The sequence below is a fragment of the Dromaius novaehollandiae genome, chromosome 11, assembly GCF_036370855.1.
Source record: "Dromaius novaehollandiae isolate bDroNov1 chromosome 11, bDroNov1.hap1, whole genome shotgun sequence".
Taxonomy (NCBI): Eukaryota; Metazoa; Chordata; class Aves; order Casuariiformes; family Dromaiidae; genus Dromaius; species Dromaius novaehollandiae.
Window position 1 is genome coordinate 9526399 of NC_088108.1, and position 22902 is coordinate 9549300.

Genomic DNA, 22902 nt, shown 5'->3' on the forward strand with positions numbered 1-22902 from the left:
AGACAAATCCTAAAGCATTTATTTGCTGTGCCATCCTCATCTTGTCTGAGGAAAACTGGACTGGCTTAAATTACTTCATTGTTAGCCATTAGGGTAACGTGGTTTTCATGCTTCACAGTAATACTGTCAGCATGGTCTTGGATTAGACTAATTTGTAGATAAATAGACTGGGTGCAGATTTTGGAACCTCTTGAGAGAGCGAAAGAAACTAACTCTCCTTATGTAAGCACAATAAACAATATTAATTATAATACTTCCTAAAGAAGTATTTTACTGTGTAGTTCAAGTTGCAGCTAGCTGCTTCTTCCCCTTTCCAGTTATAGTGATTTCATCTGTCTCTAACTTGCCTCTGTTGCAGTTAGCTTCTTGACACCAGATCCATGTCACTTTATTCTTAATCAGTAAAAGCACCAGACTTCCCTTAAGCATGAAATAGATGAACCTGGTTCTGTCCTAAAAGTAGCAGAATGCCTTCCCCCTTTTCCTCTACCGATCTTGTGCGCAATGAAAGCTCGTATACCAGGATAGCACCTTTAGCTTACTATAGGTCATCAAATGTTCCGATTGACTATAATGCTTTATATATGCCAGAAATACCCATGAAACCTCTGCAGTTCTTTTTTCCCCTTACTATACAGATGTGATAATAGTTGATTTTGACCATCTTCATATTAAGGAAAATGGTGGTGGTGGTGTGTGTGTGGTTTTTTTTGTTTTTTTTTTTTTTTTAATACCATGCTTGGCAAGCATTCTGTCTTTATTTATTCCTTGTTGCAACCTTTTTCTCATCTACAGCCCAGGAGTGTTCGCTGGATGATGACACCATTCTAATACCAATTGTAGTTGGTGCTGCACTTGCTGGCTTGATTGTCATTATAGTGATTGCTTACATAATTGGCAGAAGAAAAAGTTATGCTGGATATCAAACTTTGTGAATCTGAATGTGATCACTGTTCTGATTTCACTCTAAATGAAGCAAGTGCAAGTTTTGAAGTAAAAAATATATATATATAAGAGTAAATACTAGCCACAGCTAATTGGAGTTGGGAAACAAAGGATATTTTTGTCAGATGAAGCAGAATTGTGTTTTTAGTTTTCCTTCCCCAAGAAGAAGACATGGGTTTCATAGCTGTTTTGAAGATGTCAGATATCACTATTGGATAAATTATTAGGCTAATGATTTTATTTTGCAAAAGCACTCAAATGTTTAGGATTTACTTCTGCTTTTTACAAATTGTAATTTGAAACGAACACATTCTAAACTGATATGCTTTGGCCAACTCCTAAAATTCCATAGAATTTGTACTTGCTTCTCTCCTTTGCATTCCTTAGTTGTTGTCATAATTGTGGGTTAAGTTGACAGCATTAGTCACTGTGACTCATGTAGTATTTAACAAGGATTGTGCGATGCCCAATAACAACTCTGTTTTTTGTAGAACTAAACTTCAGGCTGGTGATTAAATGATCTTATGAAGTGGTAGCAGTAACCTACTTAGATTTGATGAAGCTTGAGTAGTTTACTCCTGCCTTGGTGGTTTCAGGAACCGTTCCGTACCCTGGCTGTACAAACAAAATGGGTAATCTATACTTGCCAAACAACGGATAAATTGGAAGACTTCAGCACAGTTCCCAAATGTTTTCAAATATACTGTTAGGTGCTGAATTCTTCCTCACTTATTATAGCTTGGCAATCCCCTAAAATACAAAATTGAAGCAGAGTTCTGCTAAATTAAAGCAGGCTTTTTGCTGGCATCAGTTTAAAGGGAATGATCTTTTTAAATATTCCAGAACTTTAAAGTGCACTTAACTTTATATCATACTTTGCACAGAAATGGTCTGTCTTGTTGCTTTGAATGACCATTATTTAAAGATGCTTTCATTTAATGAGCCAGTATAAGTTGCTGCAACTTGAGCTGTCTTTAAATCTCCATTTGAATGGTTCTCTGCTAATCAAAATTTGCATTATAACTGTCCACCATTGGCATTCTGAATGTTCAGTGTACTTTGTGTTTGATATGTTTGCTGTTTGGCATTTATTAATGCTGCTATTAAGAGTGCAAAAGCCAAGCAAGTCTGAGACAGACACACCTATTTTTCCTTGCTGTGTGGAAAGGATAATTAGCTTAAAATGCAGTGCAACTGGACTGTTCTTAAACTGCAGCTCTATAGAGACTAACCCTTGCTGCATAACTCTTCTCTGGCCTTCTTATGCTGTAATATATAGTTCTTATTGCATGGGGGGGAGGAAAGGTCTTTTCTAAAAGATAAGTGTGACTCTTTGGCATATGTCATAACATGAGCTGCATAAGCTAGTTATTTAATGAAGATAACTTCATTCCCCCATTTAGAATGAGTTTAGCCTGCATCAATGCTGGTTTGATGTTTTATTAGTGTTTTCTAGGAATGTAGAGATGTCTGTGGCATGTTTGTATACAAATCATAAGATACACTTCTGTTCTTTCAGTAATAAGGGTTTTTCTGTAAAAGCAGTTCAATCTTGACACTGGCTAAGGAAGCAAGAATGGGTGGATAATGCTTACTATAGCATGTAGTCTACAGCTTGAATTTTGCATTGGTTACTGAAATTAATTTTAATGAAACTGGGGAACTACTATAAGTTTAATCCTGGAATAGGCTTAAACACTTTCCATTTTAATTAGGGGGGGAAAATGGTTCTAAAGACTTTCATATTAAAATATCCTTAAATGCAGAAGTTCATATAATTTCATTTTTTAGCATTTTAGTGACTGATGTTTAAAGGCACCAGTTACCTGTGCATTTCTGTTATAGAAAAGGGGTAATTACCACAGCTGTATTGCTCTGACCGTATGAATTTTTGAACTGTGCACAATTTCCAAGTGACAAAATACAAGACTGGTGCAAACTCTCCTGAAACTCAACACAACTAAATGTATCTCTGTAAAAACTCATAATTTAATCTTCATTTATATTTGTTCAGAAATGAAGGTACTGCTATACTGATGTGCAGATAACTGGTTCAAAAAACATCTTAAGTTTGACATGACTGTCTATTGTTATAAAACCACTAGTTTCCCTGTATGTGTTGTTCTGTAGGGAATTGTCAACCTGCTCAACGTGTGCTCTAAACAATAAAGATTGTTCTATTTCTTAAGGAAACTTGTTCACATTTTTTAACTGTTTCGAAAACATATCTTGTATTGTCTGTTTTATTCTTTTTATTTTTAGAAAATAAACTAAATGAGTAAGGTCAACTTTAATCAGCCTATATCTGAGATTCTGTTACTTAACTTGTGAAGGTGCTCCTTGAGGAGTCCTTTCTTGCCTGGGTCTTAATGCTTTGTTTTGCAGCACGTTCTGAAATGCGCTTGGCTAGAATCCACTAGCAGAAGACGGCTTGAGAACTGATTGAGATACTATACATTTAATTCACCGATAGAAAGTTGCTTATAAAGTTTTAGTCAGTTGTAGCTCCATGCATACAAGATGTTTTTATGACTCTGATTTTACTAGCCATCTTAACCTGGATTACAGCTGTGAATAGTTCAGTTTATCTTCCTGCAGTGCTCCTGGAAAGTGAAGTCAGTCCCTCTTTAGCAAGAGTGGGAAAACTTTAGGGAGCCTGTTGAGAACTGGTTAGTAGTTTCATCCACTAAGGTAGAAGCTGTGTAGATCCTCTCTGCGCTGCCAGCTCATCTGTTAACAGTTCTATCACAAGGCTTGTTTCTGTTGCAAAAGAGACCCTGGTCTCCCCTTTGCCATACCTCTTGTTGGTCTGTCATGTGTCCTGTATGGTCTGTAGGACTCATGACAGGAGGACCAAGTGCAATCTAATACAATAATGATAAATCTACATTAATATGCTAATCCCTACTCAACAAAACCTATCATAGAATGATGAGTCTGTAAGTTATGATGCTTGGGAAGGTGGAACGTTACTATTGTATTTTGGGGAGGGGGAGGAGGACAAGATTTTATGAATGACTGTCTAGTGACCTGTTGGGGAAAGGCGTAACTCTTCTAAATAATTAGAGGGAGACTGTAGTATTAAATATTTCTCTTTAAATGGATTTCTTTTTCAAACTTACCCTTTTTCCATTTAGCTGAAGACTGCAGCCCAGAGGTGGACAACTTCATTGTACCTATAGCAGTAGGAGCAGCTTTGGGAGGATTAGTTGTCCTAGTGCTAATGGCTTACTTTTTTGGTCACAAGAAACACCGTAATGCTGGATATGAGCAGTTTTAAAATGGGAAAGTTTTACTTTATTAAGAAAAACGAACTCGAAACACAGATCAGCAACTTGCATGCTAAGTCAGGCAAACTCTTTTTCTTAAAACTAGCGCCTGGTTAAGAAATGATGCAGACTTTAATGTTGTGGTTTATATTTGAACCTAACAATTTACATTGAACATGTTCCGGTTCATAATCCGTTGATAAATTTTCAATTCTTCCAAAATACTACACTTTGAATTTTAGAATCTTGAGAATGCATAGTGGCATTATGTGAATAAACATAGTTTTGTTCCAGTCTGTGGGAATAGCACTTAACCAATATTGAATATGTTTGTGGGTGTTGAATATAAATGTATATAATCAATCATACACTGCAGTTTGTTTTGATTATTGACTGTGCCTTATATACAGTTTGCTAAATATTAAAGCTATGCTCTAAGATATCCAGACTGCTGGTCTTTTTAGCTTAAAGATACTGTGCTAGTAGTCTTTGAGAGAAATTTTTTTCAGTTAATGAATGCATTTAACTTTTTTAATTTACCAGAATGTTCTCTCTTGTAGAGCAGATACCAATAAAAGCATCATATTTTGGTTACTGGTTGCATCTTATGATTGGAGTTAAAAGGGAAGATGACTTTTGTATTGGGGCTAAAAGTCTTGGAGCCAAATTTTCTGGTTATTTGGAACTGATAATCATTCAATCAAATATGTCTAAAAAGTTTGGCCCATACTGCTGCTGGCCTGAACAGGAATTCTGTTTGTCATGACATGCATTTATGGAGTTCCCCATCTGAAGACATGCCTCTGAAGTTTCTAACCACTGCTCAGTAGTGATACATAGATAGAGGTGTGCCAACAACAGAGGGGCAAACTTGAGAGAGGGAAAGGATGGAATGTGCATGGTACTAAACTTTACCCTTTTTAATCTGGAAAGTCCTTGTGACAGTGCCATACTGTAATACATACTGCAGCAATCTTCTCCCTTTAAAGAAGACAAAAAGGGAATTTTTGTTGCTGCTTGCCTTTCATCCTTAGCAAAATAATTCATGTTAAATGTAAATGACTCATCCACCATGTATTAATGAATTGGTATATGTTGATCTTTAGTGATCAAAGCTGACTAAAAAGTAAAATCCAGTTCAAGCAAAGCTGCATCTTTCAAGAAGCATGAATACTGGTCAGATTCTAGTAAGAATATTTTGAAATAGCTCACTGTGTAAGGTACGTGCTTCCTTTCCTCTTCCTCTCAAGTGTTGCTCAGTTTGACAGTAGGTGTCTTCAGACTGCCTGAGTTCTGTATTTTCAGGTGTTGAACTTCTGTGTATTCTTGTTTTCCTTCCTCTTAGCTGACTGGGGGCCTTATATAGCCTTTAATGAAAAGGTTAGTGGTAAGTGTTTACCAGACTGTATCTGAGCTAAATCAGACAGTAAATTCTCCGTAACTACAGCCAGTTCAGTTAGAGGCTCAAATGGTGTAAGTATGCACGTAAAGCAATAGCTGATAATTTTAACATAGCATTGAATGTGTGCGTGATAGTTATCGTGTTCTGATAAGAAATCAAGCAAAAAAAAATTCTAAGCTGTGGTTTTTTTGAAAGCACATAAAAGTCAAGCACCCTTACTAGAGCTGAAGCACGTCTTAAGAAACACTTTGTCTTGGCATCACCTGAATGGAGCTCCTCTCCCTTTACAGATAGGGGAAGAATGTTAGGCTTTGCTCCATGTATGCTTAAGGTGTATCATTGATTTTTGAAATTGGCTGCCAGTGTTGTTTGTCCTGGAAAGGCTTATGTTAATTCTTGCATGAGTATTTGTATCAGAAAGACGTTAATGGCATATTTTCCAAACTGTATATTGAAAACCACTGTAGCATTATAGCTGTCTCTTCTCTTTTTTATATGCTCTGTTGATTTCAATAAGATGTGCATAATTCTCAACTGAAACTGATAACCCTTTTCTTGTATTTGGATTAAATAAAGTAAGTTACCCACCCAAAAGAGTCTTACAGTGTTTTCAGTTCAGTGCTTTCAGCATATATATCTTGGCTGTCTTCTGTAGTTTTCAATAAGTTTGTACTTTCAGTTATGTGATTTGCTATCTGTCATTTCACTTCTAAAACCTAAGGAAACATTGGTGATTTGAGGGTTTGGGAAATCACTTGGGTAAAGCGGTAGTATACCACTCTGTCTTTTATGTTGCTTTTTAACCAGTTTACCATTTCTGTGAGATGTGCTCAGCTAATGTGCTCTGACTGCTGTTTTGGCTTGACATGTCTAATATATCTGTGGGTGGACTGCACATTAGAGGAAGGTGAAGGTTCATGTACAAATGAAGAAGTGTTTTACTAGAACAGATTACATGTGTAGTGCATATGTTTGAAGAAGTCAATCTCTGTATCAGTTCTTTGCTCTATACTGATTTCACTTCAGGTGTACTCTCATTGTATGCAATACAGTGATGTTTTAAAAACTGTAAACATCTGCTTGTTCCTTGCTTTACTTAATTTCTAATGCTTATTTTCCTTTACTAATTTATTCTCCCTTGCTTTTTTTGTTTTTCTTCTTTCTGCAGCTGAAGAATGCTTTGCTGATTCTGACCTCAACTTTCTTATTCCCATCGCAGTGGGCATGGCACTTGGCTTCCTTATCATTCTTGTCTTTATATCTTACATCATTGGAAGAAGAAAAAGTCGTACTGGCTATCAGTCTGTATAGTCTCTTAATTCCGCCTCTACTGCCACCCTCCCTGGTCTTCTTTTCCCAGACTCCCTGCTCTCCCCCATTAAAAAGAAGAAAAATAAAAACAAATGAGTTAATAGTTTATTAAAAAAAAGAAAAATAAAAAACACATCACAACAGAATAACATGGCATGAGTCTGAAGATGAATTGCAGAATTATTTGAAGCTACTGTATGATTTTGGAGAAAGTGTTTTGGGGACGATAGATTTGAGTAGAGCTGATGTGTGTCCACTTGAGAAATGTGATTATTTTGACTAAAGAACACATCTAAGAGACTTTATTTGCATTGTTAATCTTTTTATATGAAAATATTTCTAGCTGCATACAGCTAAACTCAGATAATGCTGAAGCTAAAACCATAATTAAAGGTATGAATGCTATGTAGAAGAGGATTGCACATGCTGTAGGAGAATGAATACCAAACTCTTACAGACTTCTAATTGGAAGTTGTTTTGTGGCTATTGTCTCTTTCATCACTTAGCAGCTTGTTCCTGTGAGTCAGTCTGAATTTCCTATTCCTTCTAAATGTAAAGGTAGTACCTGACCTCACTAATGCATTAACATGACATGGGAAGAACATCTGATTCTTCTAGTAATGAATGGGTCTTAACATCAGTATGGGGAAGTGGACTGGTAACATATGTGAAATTGCTTTGCACTAGCATGATGTCTTTAATGTCTATTCCATAAGATAAGTCTTAGAGAACTTTCACTACTCAAAAGCCAACGGCCTGCTAAAAGAAATGTATTGTGTTATTTTGTTTGACTGCTTTTTTCTTTTTGTTCTGAGTCCAATTGTGAAGTGAGGGAAGGGTGGAATTTCATTGGCTTCAGTGAGTCTCAGCCTTGATTCTGTGCATATGAGAGAAATTACACCAGTGTTTCAGCACTGGTCTGTGGATACTGTGACGCTCGGGAGTGTTTGGAGGAGTCTCAAAGATTGACTAAAAGCACAGACTGTTTAAAGAGATTCCTGCAGTTCCATTGGAAAGCTTTCATGGATTTACAAAGGGTCATTGGAAAGCTGTGATCTAGGAATGCATGCCAAGAGGTAAAAGTAGTCTGTTTTGCTAGGATTAATCTGCCTTTAACATCCTAATTGTGACTCTCTCAAACAACAGTGTTGAGTGTAAGAGCACAAAGTTTCTAGTATGAAAAATGCTGACCACAAACATGCTGAAATTAAAAAAAAAAAAAAAAAAAAAAAAAAGACATGACTTAAAAAGAATAAGAGTATCTGACTTCTTGAAAGTTGCTTTCTTTATTATTGATATATACCTTTTGCAATCCTACATTCCATATCTACACTGAAGCAAGATAGAGACTAGTTGTTTGCAGCTGAATTCTGCCTCATCCCTAGATAGGGTCATGTTGGTAAGACGAAAAGAGCCTCTTGTTCTTTCCAGCTCTTTGATCCAGCTTGGCAAAAGCCTTTCACAACAAGTGAACCCTGTTTTCCATCCGTGCGATGGTGAGAGAGCTGCCAATTCCACAAACAGCTGGTGGTAGCAGGCAGTGGGAGGAGTATTTCCTTTACAGCAGGTGTTTAATAGAGCTGCTTAATATTTAATCTCCCTGTGCATTGAGCCTGCATCTACGCCATAGGGAGAACACCTTCAGTAATTCATGTGCATAAAGGAGATGGTCAACAATGATGTTTAAATAATTCATATTACCATTAAATTTGGGGAAGGGAGATTTTTTTCTAAAGAGTTAGCTTTGACATTAGAGAAATACCTGTGCATTCAATTGTTCTTTCCTCACTGTGACCAAATCTAAGGTTTGCTGGGATGTGACATAATTGATTTTTTTACTGCAAATGGGCTCTTGAACCAAGCCCTCTTATTTAGGGGGTGTAATTTAATGCTGCTGGGCTGGATTGTGTGTTTCAGTTTTGGTTGTCTTGGCCTTTTGTGTTCTACCTTTGCTCTCACAATATTTGATCTCCCTGCAAGAGAGCTGAATGGCAGATTATTTTGAGACTGGCAATTTCTGAATCACAACTGTCTGTCAAAGCGTGTTGCTTCTGTGCTGCCACCAGATGGATTCCATCCGTGGTTTCATGCTCAGGTTCCAGATCAAAGTGTCTTGCATCACGTTTGCTAGGTTATTTTAGTAAAGTGTGGCAATTTCTTAGATGCGTATATATATATTTTATATATATATATATATATATATATATAAGTACTATTTTGGGCTTCAATATAAGTCAAAAATTGAACCAGCACTTTAGGGTTGTAACATGAAGAATGGTATATACAGTTCTCTGAATTTGCAAATGACTGTACAAATTTGCTGAAAGCAGAATATGTGTATGAAACAATAAAGTTAACTGATGTTTATGAAGTTTTGTTTAGTGTAAGTAGACATGCGTGCAGTTTCTCAAAGCTTTCCCAGTGGGGCTGTCGGCATGCCTCATCTGGGTGTTGGTGTGGAAACTGAAACTTTTGCTTCTAAATGGCTCACGCACTTACTTCCCAATTAGTTGATCTTTCTTTGCCTGTTGGATCAAAGCTCAGGTCCACTATCTGCTAACACACAGTACCAGCTGCTTCACGAATCCTTCTAATAGGCAGCTGTGGAATAGATGCAAATAAAGGTTTGCCCTGTTGTCAGCTGGATAGCTGTGAATTGCATGGCCTGGAGCATGGACATTTTTGTTTCCTTTCAGAATCCTACAGAAATAAAAGTGTAGATCCTTGTTTTGAAAGAGCTAAAGCAATTGGCAGACTGGGAAACATCTGTGGTTTTAACCCCTTTCTGATGTCAAAGGGAAAGCTGCTGCTACTGCTGGGTCTTTGTGGCAAAAGCCAGTTTCTGTTGGTTGGAATATGCCCTTTCCCATAAGCTGTGTCAACAGAATAATAATGTTGCCCTATCTCTGCCAGGAAAAATAGCTCATAAATATCCTCTGTTTCAGATTTTTAATATTTCTTAGAAAGCAGCTTTTGCCAGGCAATTGTTTCCTATCCCTGCTATATAGTGAGGCTTACTGTACTGAGCTTCTGCTCTTTTCAGCCCTAGAAAGTTAATCAAATGCTCAAAATTCAAGGATCCATTTACATCCATCTTTGAAATCCAGCCCCTGAATGGCCAGCAAAGGAGACAAAAATTACTAATTATATCTGTTACACTAGTATTTTAAGAATGAAAGCATACAGTTTTACTGTAGTCAGCTTTATTTTCAATACAAAAATGACTTCTTAAAGGCTTTAATATAGATAAGGAAATGATGGCAGATTAGGTATCTGAGCTGGGCTGTGGGACAAACACCAGAAAGCTCTTGTTTAGTCAGTAAGCAATTTTAGTAAATGTGCTTTCCAATGAATACAGTATCCTAAAGTGTCCTGCTGTGTTCTCATAACTAATAACACATGGAGTATATTTTATCTGTGGCTCAAATATGAAGATGTATGATCAAAAACAATCTCATTTTCTAAAGAATCAAATCTACTTTAAAGTGTCCATAGCTCAAGTGTCTAGAAAGGGAGAATTTTACTGTAATAGGTGCTGAAATCACCACAGTGCTTTGCTCTTCTAGGGAACTTTCAGACAAAGATAGCAAAGGATTTTATAGATACTGACAACAACTTAAGCCTTGTAGCCCCCTCTCCAAGGTAACACAACCCCACTGAGGAGATGGAGGAATGGGGTGGATGAGGAAGTCCCAGTTAGAGCACGAGGGCTCCTGGCTCTCCCTCCTGTGCTTCAGCCACGTGCTTGACCTGCTCTGGACAAGAATTCCTCTGTTGCCTGAACTGCTATGGACCTGGCCCTTTTCCACCGCTTCTGCTCGCCAGCCCCTCGCTTACACCCCGGGCGGTGGGAGCATCCGTTGGGCACGAGGCTGAGGGAGGGGCTGGTGGGACGTACAGGAGGGAGAGGTCGCTCCAGTCGATGTGCTTCACAGACCTTCTGGGCTGAAAAACTAATGGCCTATGCTAAGCTCTGCACTGACCCCTTAACGATAATACGATTGAGCGTTTTCCTGCGTTTTCTGGAGCGATGGGGAAGACCAGGTCTAAAGCGCTTGGCGGGACCTGACGCGTTGCCCTGGCACTTCTGTGCCGGAGCAGGGGCAGGAGGAGCCTCCGGCCTGGGAACGGTGCCAGGGAGAGCGCGGCTCCCTGCAGGCCGCCCGTGCCTCCCGGCCGCGGGAGGATGCCTGGGGAGGAGAGGCTTGCTGAAGCCAGGAGGAGAGAGGAACGCATTAATCCTCCCAGTCCAGAAGGGGACAGCTGGAAAGATGCTAAAGCAAATGTTTTTCAGCGTGGTCTTTTCTCCGACACCTTACACGCACTGAACAAGCTGAGTACAATGCCAAACGTGCCCCTGGTGCTAAAGATCCTAGGAGGTTTTTTTGAGATTTGCCATTTTAAATTTTTAACTGTTGCAGGTACAATCCAGAATTTTTGCTGTTTGTTTTTTTTTTTAACAAAATTAGTATTAATAAACTACCATCTTCCTGGCTTTTGCTTAAGAAACGTACAGGAGACTATGGTAAAGTTTAAAATATAAAGCCAGGAAAAATGCATTCCGCAGGGGTCCCTTTCAAAATGACTTTATGAAAATAGTGTTCAGATACCAGGGGGATTTTAATTAAAACTGAAATGGTATAGCAGGTTCTCTGCCTAGGGTATAACTTTTAATTTTTGCTAGTAACAATTTATATCGGTCTTTAAAAATGTGGTTCCTCACTCAATTACATCTTATTTGTTTCCTAAATATGAACAAAAATAAGTTAACAAAAATTTCTGTGTCTGGTTTTCCTAACACAAGAAATGCTGGCTTTCAGGCTTTAAAAAGGAAAAAGCCTCTGCCCAACATAGCCTAAGCGCCCGGTGTTTGCAGTGGCTACTTCCCAATGCTGAGCGTGAATAGGATTCGGCCCAGGAAGCGGTCGTTGTTGACGTCGTTGATGATACCTTCCCCTTTCAGACTGCACTGAATAGGGACCAGGTTATTCCTCTTCACGTCTGTGAAGTGCATAGCCACCAGCGGGGATGTATAGTTGACCTGAAAAGAAGGGAGATTTGTTAAGTATAATATTTAGGGATCAGAAAAGCAGGCAATGCTCTATCACGTTAAGTAAAAGCAGGGAGTATCTGGTTCACAACTGTCAGGCATCTGAGCACGTTGCCCTACTGCTGTCAACATCGCTCTGGCCGCGGGCCGAGACATTTTGTGTCCGTGCCTTGGAGCGCCTGGGGTTCGGACGTTTGGGTTTGGCGCTGGAACGCGCCTCTCGGGTCCTTTGCCAGGACGAGCACTACTGGATAACGAGAGTCACAGATACTTTTTGCCCATTTAAACAGCTGAGTTACAGCTTGTGATTAAAAAAGATCCCTGGTGTTCCTTTGGACCCGTGTGTCCAGAGGACCGGCAGACCTGGCGCTGGGTCGCTGCTCTTCACCCTCAGCCTGCAGCAGCCGCTCTCGCAATAGGCGTCTAAGGGCCTCCACATCTTCTGTTTGGGCTTTTGCTGTGAATGTGCGTTACCTCCTGCCGCCATACAAACCAGCTTAGGCCAAACCAGCGAGGGCCAGCACGTTAGTCGCCGATGTTGGACAGCTCTATTTTGAGCCGCCCAACCTGAAGTGCTTTGGTTTTACCTTTGAAAGCAGCCCCGTGCTTCTCTTCCCTCACCTAACCACCAACTTCCCTAGCCCCCCGGGAACGTGCTGGTGTGGAGACCTTCTCGGGGGAATCAGCAAAGCCAGTCTTAGTCTCCAGAAGGTAGATGTAATCATTCCCGTGCTGGCGAGAGGCGAGCAGAGTCCCCGGGGAGCTCCCGCAGTTTGTCAGGGACAGACACGGGGCCCCGGCAGCGCAGCACCCACCGCCTTGCTCGCTCCCGGTTCGCGCGGCCTCCCTGCCGCCTGAACCTGCCCGAATCGGCCGGAAAGCGCAGCCGTCCCCCGCGCGGTAGCTCCTGCCCACCCCTCCCCAAGGAGGCCTAACGCGGCGCTGCTGCAACGCGAGTTCCTACTTACGTGAGTGATCTTGCCGTAGTAGGGATAGTACATGAGATCAAACGTCCCGTTTCCAGGATAGAAGTCCACAGATCTAAGATCGCTCTCATTGCCTTTCTGTGATTAAAAAAAATATATATATATTCACACACAGCATATGGGGGACACAACACAAGGGAGCTTTAATAGTGGCAACCCTTGCAAGCCCGCAGCACAGCCGAGCTGCTGCTGCCTCCTTGCATGCAGGGTTTGCTATGAGAACCAGCTGCTGCTGGAATGAGTCAGAAAATAACCGTGCCGTGATGGTGCAGGCCAGCCTCACAGAATTTGCTGCCCGTAAATGTCTCCATGCTAAACTGCTTCTCTACTGCTGTCTAGGGGCAGGATGCAGCCACAGCCCCAGGCACAGGAGCCTTCCCTCGACCCCCGTGCAGGCAGCCCGCCGGGCACTCCCCAGGGCAGAGAGGGTCTGGCTGGGCGGGCACAGGGGGTGTGAGCAGCCCTGCTGCCCCCGGCCCCCAGCTCCAGGGGCTTCGGCTGCAAGGCCAGCAGGGCCAGCAGCTCCCACCACCTGCATCTGCCGGGCAGCGCTCGGGAGCCGGCGCCTCGGCGGAAAGGGGCGGACGCGCGGCCTCCTCTGCTGCCGCAGCAGAGCAGCTCTCACCGGGGCCCTGGGGCGCTTGTAGTCCTGGGGCTTGTCAGTGCCCTGGGCTAAAATGAGGCCAGATGCCGGGGTAGGGGGGTCGTCAGAAGGAGGGATTTGACTTTTTTAACGCTCCCAAAAGGGAAGGGAAGCCATACCTGCACTTTGCAGTCCACGCTGACCGGGACCCCAGCACCCGGTCGGTAGCCGATGATCTGCAAAACACAGGATATGGACGCTCACTGGAAACGCAGAGCTGGGCTTGCGGTGCCCAGCGCGTGCTGCCTCCCTTCGCCGGGGCTCGTGCCCTTGTGCCCAGCGCATGCTGCCTCCCTCCTGCGGGGCTCGTGCCCTTGTGCAGGCCAGTGCCGCTGCTCAGGGTGAGAGTTTTGTCCCCGTGTCCGGGGCTGCTGGACCACTGCAACGTGCCCCAGCCCGAGGGCAGGACGGGAGTCTCGGGGGGGGGGGGGGGGCAGAGCACATGCTCCCCGGGAGAACCACGTCCAAGGCCAGCTGCTTCCCCAAAATCCCCCTCACATTTATTTTGCCAGCAGCACGCAGTGAGCTGCCAGGATATTGGACTATTTCAAACAGTTTCTGTTCTATAAATGTCCCTGTTATAAAGAGACCAGAGTCGAGGATGTCACCTCTAAGCTCGGTTCCTCTCGGAGAGGCGGCTGCACAGGACCTGCCGGGCACTCAGGCCTTCACCAGACCAAACCGAGCAAGTTTCGTAAGCATTTACTGCTTACGTTTTGTAGCAGCTACTAGCCAGCAGGTTTTGAACCTACAGTTCCCCTTCCCTGGTCTGAGAAAGGGGAGCCCGTCAATGCGCGGTCCTTAACCCGCTCCGACGCCGGGGTTTCTCCGTACCCGGTTCATCTTCAGCAGGACGCAGGGCTGGCCCCTCGAGTAGCCGAACGTCGGATCCCCGAGGCCGGAGCAGCTCTGCAGCAGGGAGCGCTTGAACCGGCAGGCCTTCTTCTCCTCGCCCTCGTGGCCCCCCTGGACGAAGTAGCGCCCCGCCACGCACTCGATATTCTTTTCCTCCTGAACTTTGTCGTCATAAGCTGATGGGAACCAAGAGAGCGTTAGTGTTTGCGGGTACCGCGGGGGTCTGGCTCTCGGTGGACGCCGTCACCTCGGGGGCTCCCGTCTCAGCGGCGCCATAGAGCAGGAGCTCCCGGATGGCCCCACGCGCCTACACAGGTGACATGGGGCCGAGAGCTGCTCCGTGCCCCACGAGGGCCCCCCCGCGGCACCAGCTGTGGCTGCCCCAGGCCCCGCGAGCCCCCAGCCCCGAGGCGGGTGCCGGCCCGCGCGGTTCGCAGCGGCTCACCCGCCAGGAAGCGGTGCATGCTGTCCACGTAGGGCTGCCACGTGCTGCGCTTGGACACGTTGAAGGCGATGGTGAACCCGTGCAGGTACGGTCGGATCATGACTCCTGGAAAACGAGACAGGCCGGGCGCTGGGGGCCTTGCCGGGGGCTCGGGGCACCAAAGGGGCTGAAGAGCCGCGGGGGGAGCCGCGGGGGCCCCGTCCACCGCAGCCGGCACCAAGCAGGCCGCGGGAAGGGACGGGAAGCGCAAGGACAGCGCTGCTTTCGTGGCTACGACAGGAGGTCTTGCGTAGTGTCTCACCACCGCTCCGCCAAAGGGTAACACATAAAGCTACCCTGGGGTACCTTCGAGGTACGGAGGGGCAGCAGTCGACATGAATGCCCAGAACCTATGAAAAGCCTAAACTTGTCCATTTAAACGGAGGACACTTAGAAGGAGCAATTAAAGTAGTAACTGGAATGAATGCTTCACGTTGGCCTGTTCAGAGTGCCTAACCTTCTTGAGAGGACCTTTCAGCTGCAGACGTGTAGCACTGCAACCGTACTAACGCAAGCGATGTCACCCAGGGTTTCTGATGGCTGGCTGACCGTGCGAGCGTGCCCTACGGAGGGACAGTGTCCGAGGGCCGTGCGCGCCGCGCGGGCAGCACTGTGCTGAGCTGGGCTCCAACACCCGCCAGCAGAGCGGAAACCTGCGCGGGTGCACGGCCTGGGGCTGCAGCAGCGGGGATCTGCCCCAGCCTGCGTTTCGGAGTGATCCCGGGTATGCCTTCCATGCTGGGGTTTTCTTTTTTTTCAGAACAAATTTTACCCTTTAAAAACTTGTCTGAACTCTTTCTCCATTTGCAAAGAAGTGAAAACAGAAATAAAGCCACACTCTTCACCTGGTCCGCACAGCCTCGCCTCAGCTCTCTTTTTATCATGACTGTTTTTGCCCGAATGACGCGCTTCCAGCTACACGGGGGCAGAGCGGGAGAGGCAGGCGCGCGGCGGGGCGGCGGGCCCGGGGCTGGGCCACGGCCGCGGTGGCCGTGGTGGCGGCACCCACCTGGCGGGGAGACTCGGTCCCTGTAGGTGGGCGTGTAGGGGCTCAGGGTGAGCAGCATCACGTACATGCAGAAGGCGAACATCCCCGCCAGGCACGTGTAGAAAACGAAGTAGAACAGCAAGATCAAGCCTGCAAAACAGGGAGGGCAGGTCGCTGCCGGCGCCGGACGGGCCCATCCGGCCCTCTGGAGGCGAAGCCCGCGGAGGCCGCCGGGCCGCTGGCTACGTCACAGCCCGGTGTCCGGGGAACGGTGTTTATTTTTCCTCCGGATCCGCCTGACGGCTGAGGTGGTCTCCAGAGAGCACAGCCCGTGACTGAGAGCCAGCGGCTTCGCCGGCGAAGCAAAGCCCCGACGCAAACATTTCCCAGGAGGAAGACGGCGGCGGCGGCCCTGAGAACGCAGCTGCGCGCGGCCCCGCGCGGGGCTCCCCGGGGCGGCGGTGGGAACTGCGCGCGGCCGCCCCGTCCCATCCCCTCTGCTCCCCACGGGACGGGCACAGGGCTGCAGCACGTGTGCCCCAGCCACCGCCGCACCACACTCGGTGCCGCCGACCCGCTGGGGCTCGGGGCCCCTCGTGGACCCCGCAAGGCAGAAACTCGGCCCCCACGGGTGGGTGCTGGGCCCTCCGCCCCCGGGGCCCTTCTGCCCCGAAACCTTTGCTCACGCGAGGGCAGCTTCCCCAAGGCCATCTGTGTCTCGCTGCATCTTCACCTGCCAGCTCCTTATTGCCCCGGCTGCAAACATGTACTTCTAACATCTGTGACGGGAGCGATGGCCCCGGTCGCGCAAGGACGCTCGCGGGCGAGCGGGGAGGAAAGGCAGTGTCCCCGAGGGGGCTCCGAGCGGGGCACCTACCCCAGCTGGTGGCCGTCCTGCCCATGCAGGTCCTCTCCTCCCGGTTCCACAGGAAGAGCTTCAGGTCCCCCGCCAGCTCCCGCCACGTTTTGCTCCCCATCGCCTGCTTGGTCTCTTCCTCCTCCTTGCTGTTGGGATCCTCTGCCTCCCCCTCGTGCCTGCGCTCCTGGAACGGTTACAGAACACAACCCCCACATGCAAGCCGAATGTCTCATTGGCCAAAAATAAATCCAAAAGCACTTAATAGCTGGAGATGTTTCAAATTTCCATTTTCCCATCATCACTCTTGAGCTGGAGAGAGGCAGTTTCTGGCCGCACTGGCTTCTGATCGCCAGTCGCTTTTCCGCGGCACGCAGCTCCCCGCGGCCACCCCAGGCACCGCCTCTTCCCCCCGCAGGTGCGGACACTCTCCGCTTTCAACCTGCGGGAACACGGCGAAGAGAAAACCCGCACGCCGGAGAGGCGGATTTGTTCCCGCGCTTCTGCAAGGCCTCTCGGCTGGAGCGCACCATTCTCTGTGTCACAGCAGATGACACCAGGTGGCATTATTTAAGAAGCCATCCAAGTTATTTTTCTTGGCATGTGAGCAAATGTTTAGTCTTTGGAGAAATGCCTGCGTTGTTATTGTTTAATTACACCAAGCTCCAGGGAAAGGCAGCTCCCCAGGCAGCGAGGGAGTCTGCTTTTGGCCTCGGCCCCGCCGGTGAAAACTGGTTTGAACAGAGGCCACAAGCACAAAATCCTCAGTACCTGAGTCCTGGCCAAGAGTCATGCGAGAGGAGGTATGGCAACCGTCCCGAAAAAAGCCCGGGGCCTGGGAAAGCTCTGCGCCTCTTACAGCGGGCCGGGACCAGGGCAGAGCTCGGCGTGCGCCCGGCGCGGGGATGCGGCACCCACGCTCGCCCCCTCCAGACCTGGCCCGCGACCGGGGCAGAGCTGGGCTTGGTCTCAGGGTCAGCTTGCAGGAGAATTAGGGCTGAGCTATCTGGGGTGAAAAGCTGCAAAACCCGGACGCCTCACTCCTGACAGCAGCCTGCGCAAAACGCGAGTGCCCCCCTGCATCCCGCCGGTCGGTCTGAACGCCAACGGGGCAAAACGTGACGCAGCAGCGGGCGGCAAAAGCCGAGGGAGCTGAAACGAGAAGGATGGTTTCCTAGGGCTCTCCCAAAATGAACCCCTCAGTGCAGGCAGCTTTCAATCCAGAGCTTTATTTTTTTGTTTAAACACCAAAACCCCAAGCAAACCTCACTCCCTAGCTAAAACAAGGGCTTGCAGTGCCGAGGTTTGGGCGAGCGTGCTCCAGCGGGGCCCGGACTCTCTCCGGCCGCCGAGCCGCTGATCCCAAGCTCTCTGGTGCGGGCAGAGAACAGCAGCGCTGCACGCTGCCGGCGGGGGGGTCGCTGGGTCCGGCACAGCCGGGGACAAGGCACTGAGAGCTGGGTTTGGGTCTCCATCCCCTCCCTTGCCCTGGAGCAAAGGCTCGCGCGGAGGCCTGCCCGGGTCGCAGCCCGGCGCTCGGCTGGGAGAGGCGGCTTGAGGCGGCCGCGTGGAGCCTGGTTTGCGCCGGGGGCCCTGGGAACCGGCTGTCCGCGGGCACCTGTCGGTGCGAGCGGTCACAAACGATATGTTTATCTCCCGCAGCTTCAGGACGGCCCTGGAGGACTCCAAGAAGCAGCTAACAGCTTTGCAGAAAATCCGATTTAAAGACACCTCTGAATCGAGGGGGTTTTACGCTCCGCTTGAACACACAGGTACTGCCAAACGGTGAGAAATGGGGGGAGACTACGGCTCCAAAGCCTAAAGCAAGCTTTCTGTCCCAAATCTGCACCCGAAATTTGCCTGAAACCGGGGCGCTCGGAAGGACTGCGGGGATGGAGCAACGGCAAGGACGGAGGATAGCCGGGTGCCCGGGCCGGCCGGGAGGACCTCCCAGGGAGCCTTTCGAAGGGGTTAAATCAGCCAGCCCCTCCCGAGGCCGAGCTGCTGCACTACCAGGCGTGAGGGAGCTGCCTGCGGCACCTCGGGGGTGGCCGGCGGCCCCCGGCAGACTTACCAGCAGCACCGGGGGGGGGCTCCTGAGCTGGCCCTCTGCTCCGCGCGGGGCGGCGTGCGCGTCCATGCCTTGGTGCGAAACGCCGAGACGCGCCGCTTCCCACCCCAGCCCAGAAGACTTCGGCGTTGAGGAGCAGGTCAGAAAATAACCTGCTTTCACGGGGTCGGCGAGCTCGACGCTGCAGGCTCCCGCGCGGGCGTCCGGCCCCCGCTGTCTGGTGCCCTTTACAAGGCCCCCGCGGTGCCCCACACGTCACCTCCGCCCCGCCACGGCCCGATCGCGCCCTAGATGGGGAACCGCTGGGCTCGCTGCCGCGCCGAGACCCGGCATCTGTTAATAAACATTAGCAAATCGCTAGGGCTCTCGCTGGCCGCAGGCAGGGGTCAATATGTGCTTGTCAGTCACCGCCGGCCCTCGTCCACCGCCTGCAAAGCCTCTTCTGCAGCGGAGGGCGGCGCGAGCGGCGGGGCTATATTTATTGCCTTGAGTCGGGACAGCAGCCAGGACGGTGCAGCGCCGCTCTCCCAGGCGCGACCGCATGAGCCGGCCGTGGCAGCGAGACAAAATCCGGCCGGGCCGGCTCGCGCGGCCGGCATGGACTTGCGGAGGAGGCGCCATCCCCCGTGCGGCTCCGTGGTGCAGGGCCGAGCACGGCGGGCGGCCGGCGCGGGGCGAAGTGCCGCGTTTCGCACTTCCCAGCGCCGGGGCGGCTGTGAGCCAGCGCAGCGGCGGGGATAACGAGCGGGCGCAGCAGGCAGGCAAGGTGCTGGCAGCCGCCCCGCTCGGCGCAGGGCTTGGCCGGGGCCCCGGCGCCGCGGCGTCCTGGGCAGGGGCCAGGGACGGAGCCGCCGGCAGAGGGGCCACCGCAACGCGGGGGACGGGGCGCAGCCGTGAGCGAGGGCCTCCTCCGGTTCACGTGGGGTGAACAGCGGGTTTCCCCAGGGGCTGAGCGTTCTCCAGCGCTAATTGATCTGGGCACTCGTAACCTGCCTTTGCAACTTTTCTCAGCGTACGCTTTCTCTTTTTTTCCCAGGAGAGGCTGGTAATTAGGCTCTTACCCCATAAAAGTGTGGGTTTTTTGAAGCCGATACAGGATTAGTTTCTTTTACCTTGATGAAATATGCTTTGCCCTGGAATAATTACATGATTTGCACTTAGTGCCTCTCTTACCAGGGCATTACAGTGATTTACAAGCAATTTTGAAGCCTGCTGGGAAGATGCTCTCATCGCCATTTTACAGACGCCGTACAAGAAACGGAGAGGCTAAGGGCCCGCCTCGGCCGGCGGACGCTCCCGTGCGAGGAGCTCGCCTGGCAGCGGTTTCTCCGCAGGACAGTGCCACGGGCACCAACAGGCGTTAGCGTGAGAGCAGAAACCTCGGGGCACGGATAAGCCAGCAGCTGGGCTCATCTTCCCAGTGGCATAACCGGAGCTACCAGCGCCGTAGCGACGAGGGCTGCCGCTGCCCTGGGCTGGTGGAGCCGCGGGTCGGCGTTGGCAAGCAGGATGGGCACCGCACCGGGTCCCTCGGGCACCGGGAGGGCTGGAAAGTGCCCGTCCTCACTGACCTGGGCTGGGATCAGTGACGCTCCCGGCCCGAGCGACGTGTGTGTCTCTGGGGTAAAATTGCTCACGATTTCCAGCTCGGCTGCACCACCCGTGCTGGGTTGGACACAGCCGGGAGGAGGCGAGCAGCAGTGCCGGGAGGAACGGCGCATACCCGCGAGCTCTTTCCCCTTGCCTCGCTCACGTCTCGCTGCACGCCCGCCCTGCGGTGCAGGCGACACGTGGGGAACGGGCAGGAAGGGCTTCGCTCCCTCCTGCTGAGATCACTCTTCATGGCAGGCGAGCAACCGCGCGGCGCAATGCGATACCCTCCGCAAACCCCACTGGCAGTGCGCTGCGCTCAATTAAAACGCCTTCCCTGCGCGGGCGCCGCCGACCTCTTTGCAATTAGATTTCTTGGCTCTGGGAAGGTCTTTAACGGATCGGGGCGTACTGTGCCGCACAACGCAACCGGCGGCCGTCGCGTCCTGCGGTGCCGGGAAGGGCGCTGCGACGGGCGGCACCGCCGTGGTGGCGGTGGTGGTACCGGTACCGGTACCGGTACGCCCCACGCACGGGTGCCCGGGGTCCCGGCTGCCCTGGGTGGCCCAGCCTGGGGGGCGGCCGCGACGTGCAGCGCTTAAACCTCCGACGAGAGGGCAAAATATCTTAAAACACGTTTTGGGGTCAATCGCACAGAATTCGGGTCACGGCCGGGCCGTCCCAGCGAGCTGACGGCAGCGCGGCGCCGCCTCGCCCGCAGCCTCCCGGGCAGCGCCCCCCGGCGGAGCCGCCCGCAGTGGGCGGGCCGCCGCCATCGCCGCCGCCGCCGCCGCCGCCGCCTCAGCGCCCGCCCGCCGCGCGCAGGCGCCGCTGCCTCCGCCGCTGGCCTGGCCGTGGCCCGGCGGGCTGCGGCGGGAGCGGGCAGGGGCGCAGCGCGGCGCGGCGGCCGGCGCCATGCGGCAGTCCCTGACTCAGCAGCGCCCGGGCGGCATCGCCCTGCCCGACTCCGTGGGTAAGTCGGGGCGGCGGCCGGGCCGGGCCGCGGCGGGGGCAGGGGAGGGGGCGCCGCCTGCCTCGCGCCGCCGGGCCGGGGCGGCGCGGCCATTTTGGGTGGGCGCCTCCCCGCCGCCCGGGGCTGCGGCGGTGCCCGAGCGGGGCGCGCGGGAGCGGCCGCCGGCGGCTGTGGAGACGCGGGACGCGCCGGGGGGAGCGGCCGGACCGCCCGGCGGGGCCGCCCTTGCCCGCGGCGGCGGCGCCTGCGGAGGCCGCGGCCCCCGCGACCCGCCCGGCCGGAGGCGCTTGGGCCGGGAGCGGCGCCGTCCCCTGCGCGGGGCTCCCGGCCGCTGACCCGCGTCTCCCGGCCGTGGGCGCGGACGGCGGGGCCGGCAGAGCCGTCCGGAGCCCCGCTGGCGGCGGCGCGGGCCCCGCGGGGAGGGGAGCGCTCCTGCCCGCGCCCGGCGGCGAAGCTCGCATGGCTTCGCGCCTCTTCACTTGTGGCCTTTTTTCCCCCAAAGGACACGATGGAGAAGCCCGAGGTGCTCGGGTGCCCTCTTGTCTTTTTTCCTTCTGGTAATCAGAATGAAATTTAATTAAACCTGGGGCAATACGAAAGTATTTATCTCAAACTTTTAAAGTAATCCGCGACAGCCTTGTTTTTAGAGTGGGATTATACACGGCAGCTATCCTAAGAGCAGATCCTCAGGCTCACAATAAAAACGGTGTTTTGGAAGCCCGTGTGCGGTTCATGTGCCATTTTAGTAAGAGAAGCAGCCTGATTAAACATAGCGCTACTTTCTTTAAATCTTCCCCACAAAATTAAGCACAGCATTTCAGGACACCTTGTATACTCATTTTGAGGTAAGCACTGCAAGTCTTCAAGGTATCTGGTTTGGATAAATCACAGAAAAAAGGCTGTTGCTCTCTCTTAAAAGCGGAGATAGCAAAAGCTACGTGGTCTTGAGAGCATCGCTTTGCTGTTCTTCTGTATGTAAAGCAGTGCCGCATTCAAAACCAAGGAGGAAAACTGCAGAGTTAATGGGGAGTACTTTTGGCAAAAATTAATGTTGAGATAGATGGCTTTTGAGGGGAGCTCTTCAGTATGTTATTTAAAGCAGTTATGAGTAGACATACTGGATAAGAGTAAATGTCCACTGAAACAGCTGCAGGCTCCCTTACAGAAGTACAAAACCCACTTTCTCAATATACAGATAATAAAAAGCGTGCTTTCCGAGAAAGCAGTGATGGAGTTAGTGTCCCAATACAGAGATGCAGTGGATATGATCACATTTTGCATTAATCTTTTTGATTTGTTCAGATCTGGAATGAAAACATTTTTTAATACTCTTTGTAAGATTTAAAAGAAAATGAACTTTCATGAATTTCCTATTTGGAAACCTTTTGTTTCACTTCTTAATTGTATGTTGATGTGTGTCAGTTGTGAGCTAGGAAATCATGTAGAAATTAAGATGTGGAAAACATGATTGTTCTGAAA

At 49.8% G+C, this 22902-nt stretch overlaps 3 protein-coding genes across 7 annotated transcripts in view; 2 read left to right on the plus strand and 1 right to left on the minus strand.

Moving 5' to 3' along the window:
* Window positions 1-8162, plus strand: part of LAMP2 (lysosomal associated membrane protein 2) — a 19008-nt gene extending 10846 nt beyond the window's left edge. The window contains exon 9 of one of the 3 annotated variants that reach the window (XM_064518188.1): window positions 6785-8162. In XM_064518188.1, coding sequence (XP_064374258.1) covers window positions 6785-6927 — 143 coding nt within the window. In that variant the 3' untranslated portion in view covers window positions 6928-8162. Of the gene's footprint in view, window positions 1-795; window positions 3240-4082; window positions 6211-6784 lie in introns of those variants that run through there. The other 2 variants (XM_064518187.1, XM_064518189.1) reach the window with 2 other exon arrangements.
* On the minus strand, window positions 7016-19012 carry ATP1B4 (ATPase Na+/K+ transporting family member beta 4). Its single transcript, XM_026123115.2, has 8 exons — window positions 18864-19012; window positions 16811-16976; window positions 15955-16083; window positions 14907-15011; window positions 14441-14637; window positions 13726-13782; window positions 12946-13041; window positions 7016-11968 (listed from the first exon to the last, which is right to left on the minus strand). Exons 1-8 carry the CDS (start codon window positions 18927-18929, stop codon window positions 11807-11809), a joined length of 978 nt encoding a protein of 325 aa, XP_025978900.2. The 5' UTR covers window positions 18930-19012; the 3' UTR covers window positions 7016-11806.
* Window positions 19013-21180: 2168 nt separating this feature from the next.
* Window positions 21181-22902, plus strand: part of TMEM255A (transmembrane protein 255A) — a 31741-nt gene continuing 30019 nt past the window's right edge. The window contains exon 1 of one of the 3 annotated variants that reach the window (XR_010391025.1): window positions 21181-21423. Coding sequence is in view for 2 of the 3 variants with exons in the window: in XM_064518194.1 (XP_064374264.1) it covers window positions 21366-21423 (58 nt within the window). In the remaining variant the exon portion in view is untranslated. The remainder of the gene's footprint in view (window positions 21424-22902) is intronic. The other 2 variants (XM_064518194.1, XM_064518193.1) reach the window with 2 other exon arrangements.

What these genes read in the sequence shown, in the direction of transcription:
- ATP1B4 (XM_026123115.2), bottom strand. Translation starts at nt 18,929, where the DNA reads ATGGACGCGCACGCCGCCCCGCGCGGAGCAGAGGGCCAGCTCAGGAGC. An exon ending in GCCCCCCCCCGGTGCTGCTG is followed by an intron (nt 16,977 to 18,863) that starts GTAAGTCTGCCG and finishes TAACCGTTCCAG; the next exon opens with GAGCGCAGGCACGAGGGGGA. An exon ending in TCCTGCTGAAGATGAACCGG is followed by an intron (nt 13,783 to 14,440) that starts GTACGGAGAAAC and finishes TGTGTTTTGCAG; the next exon opens with ATCATCGGCTACCGACCGGG.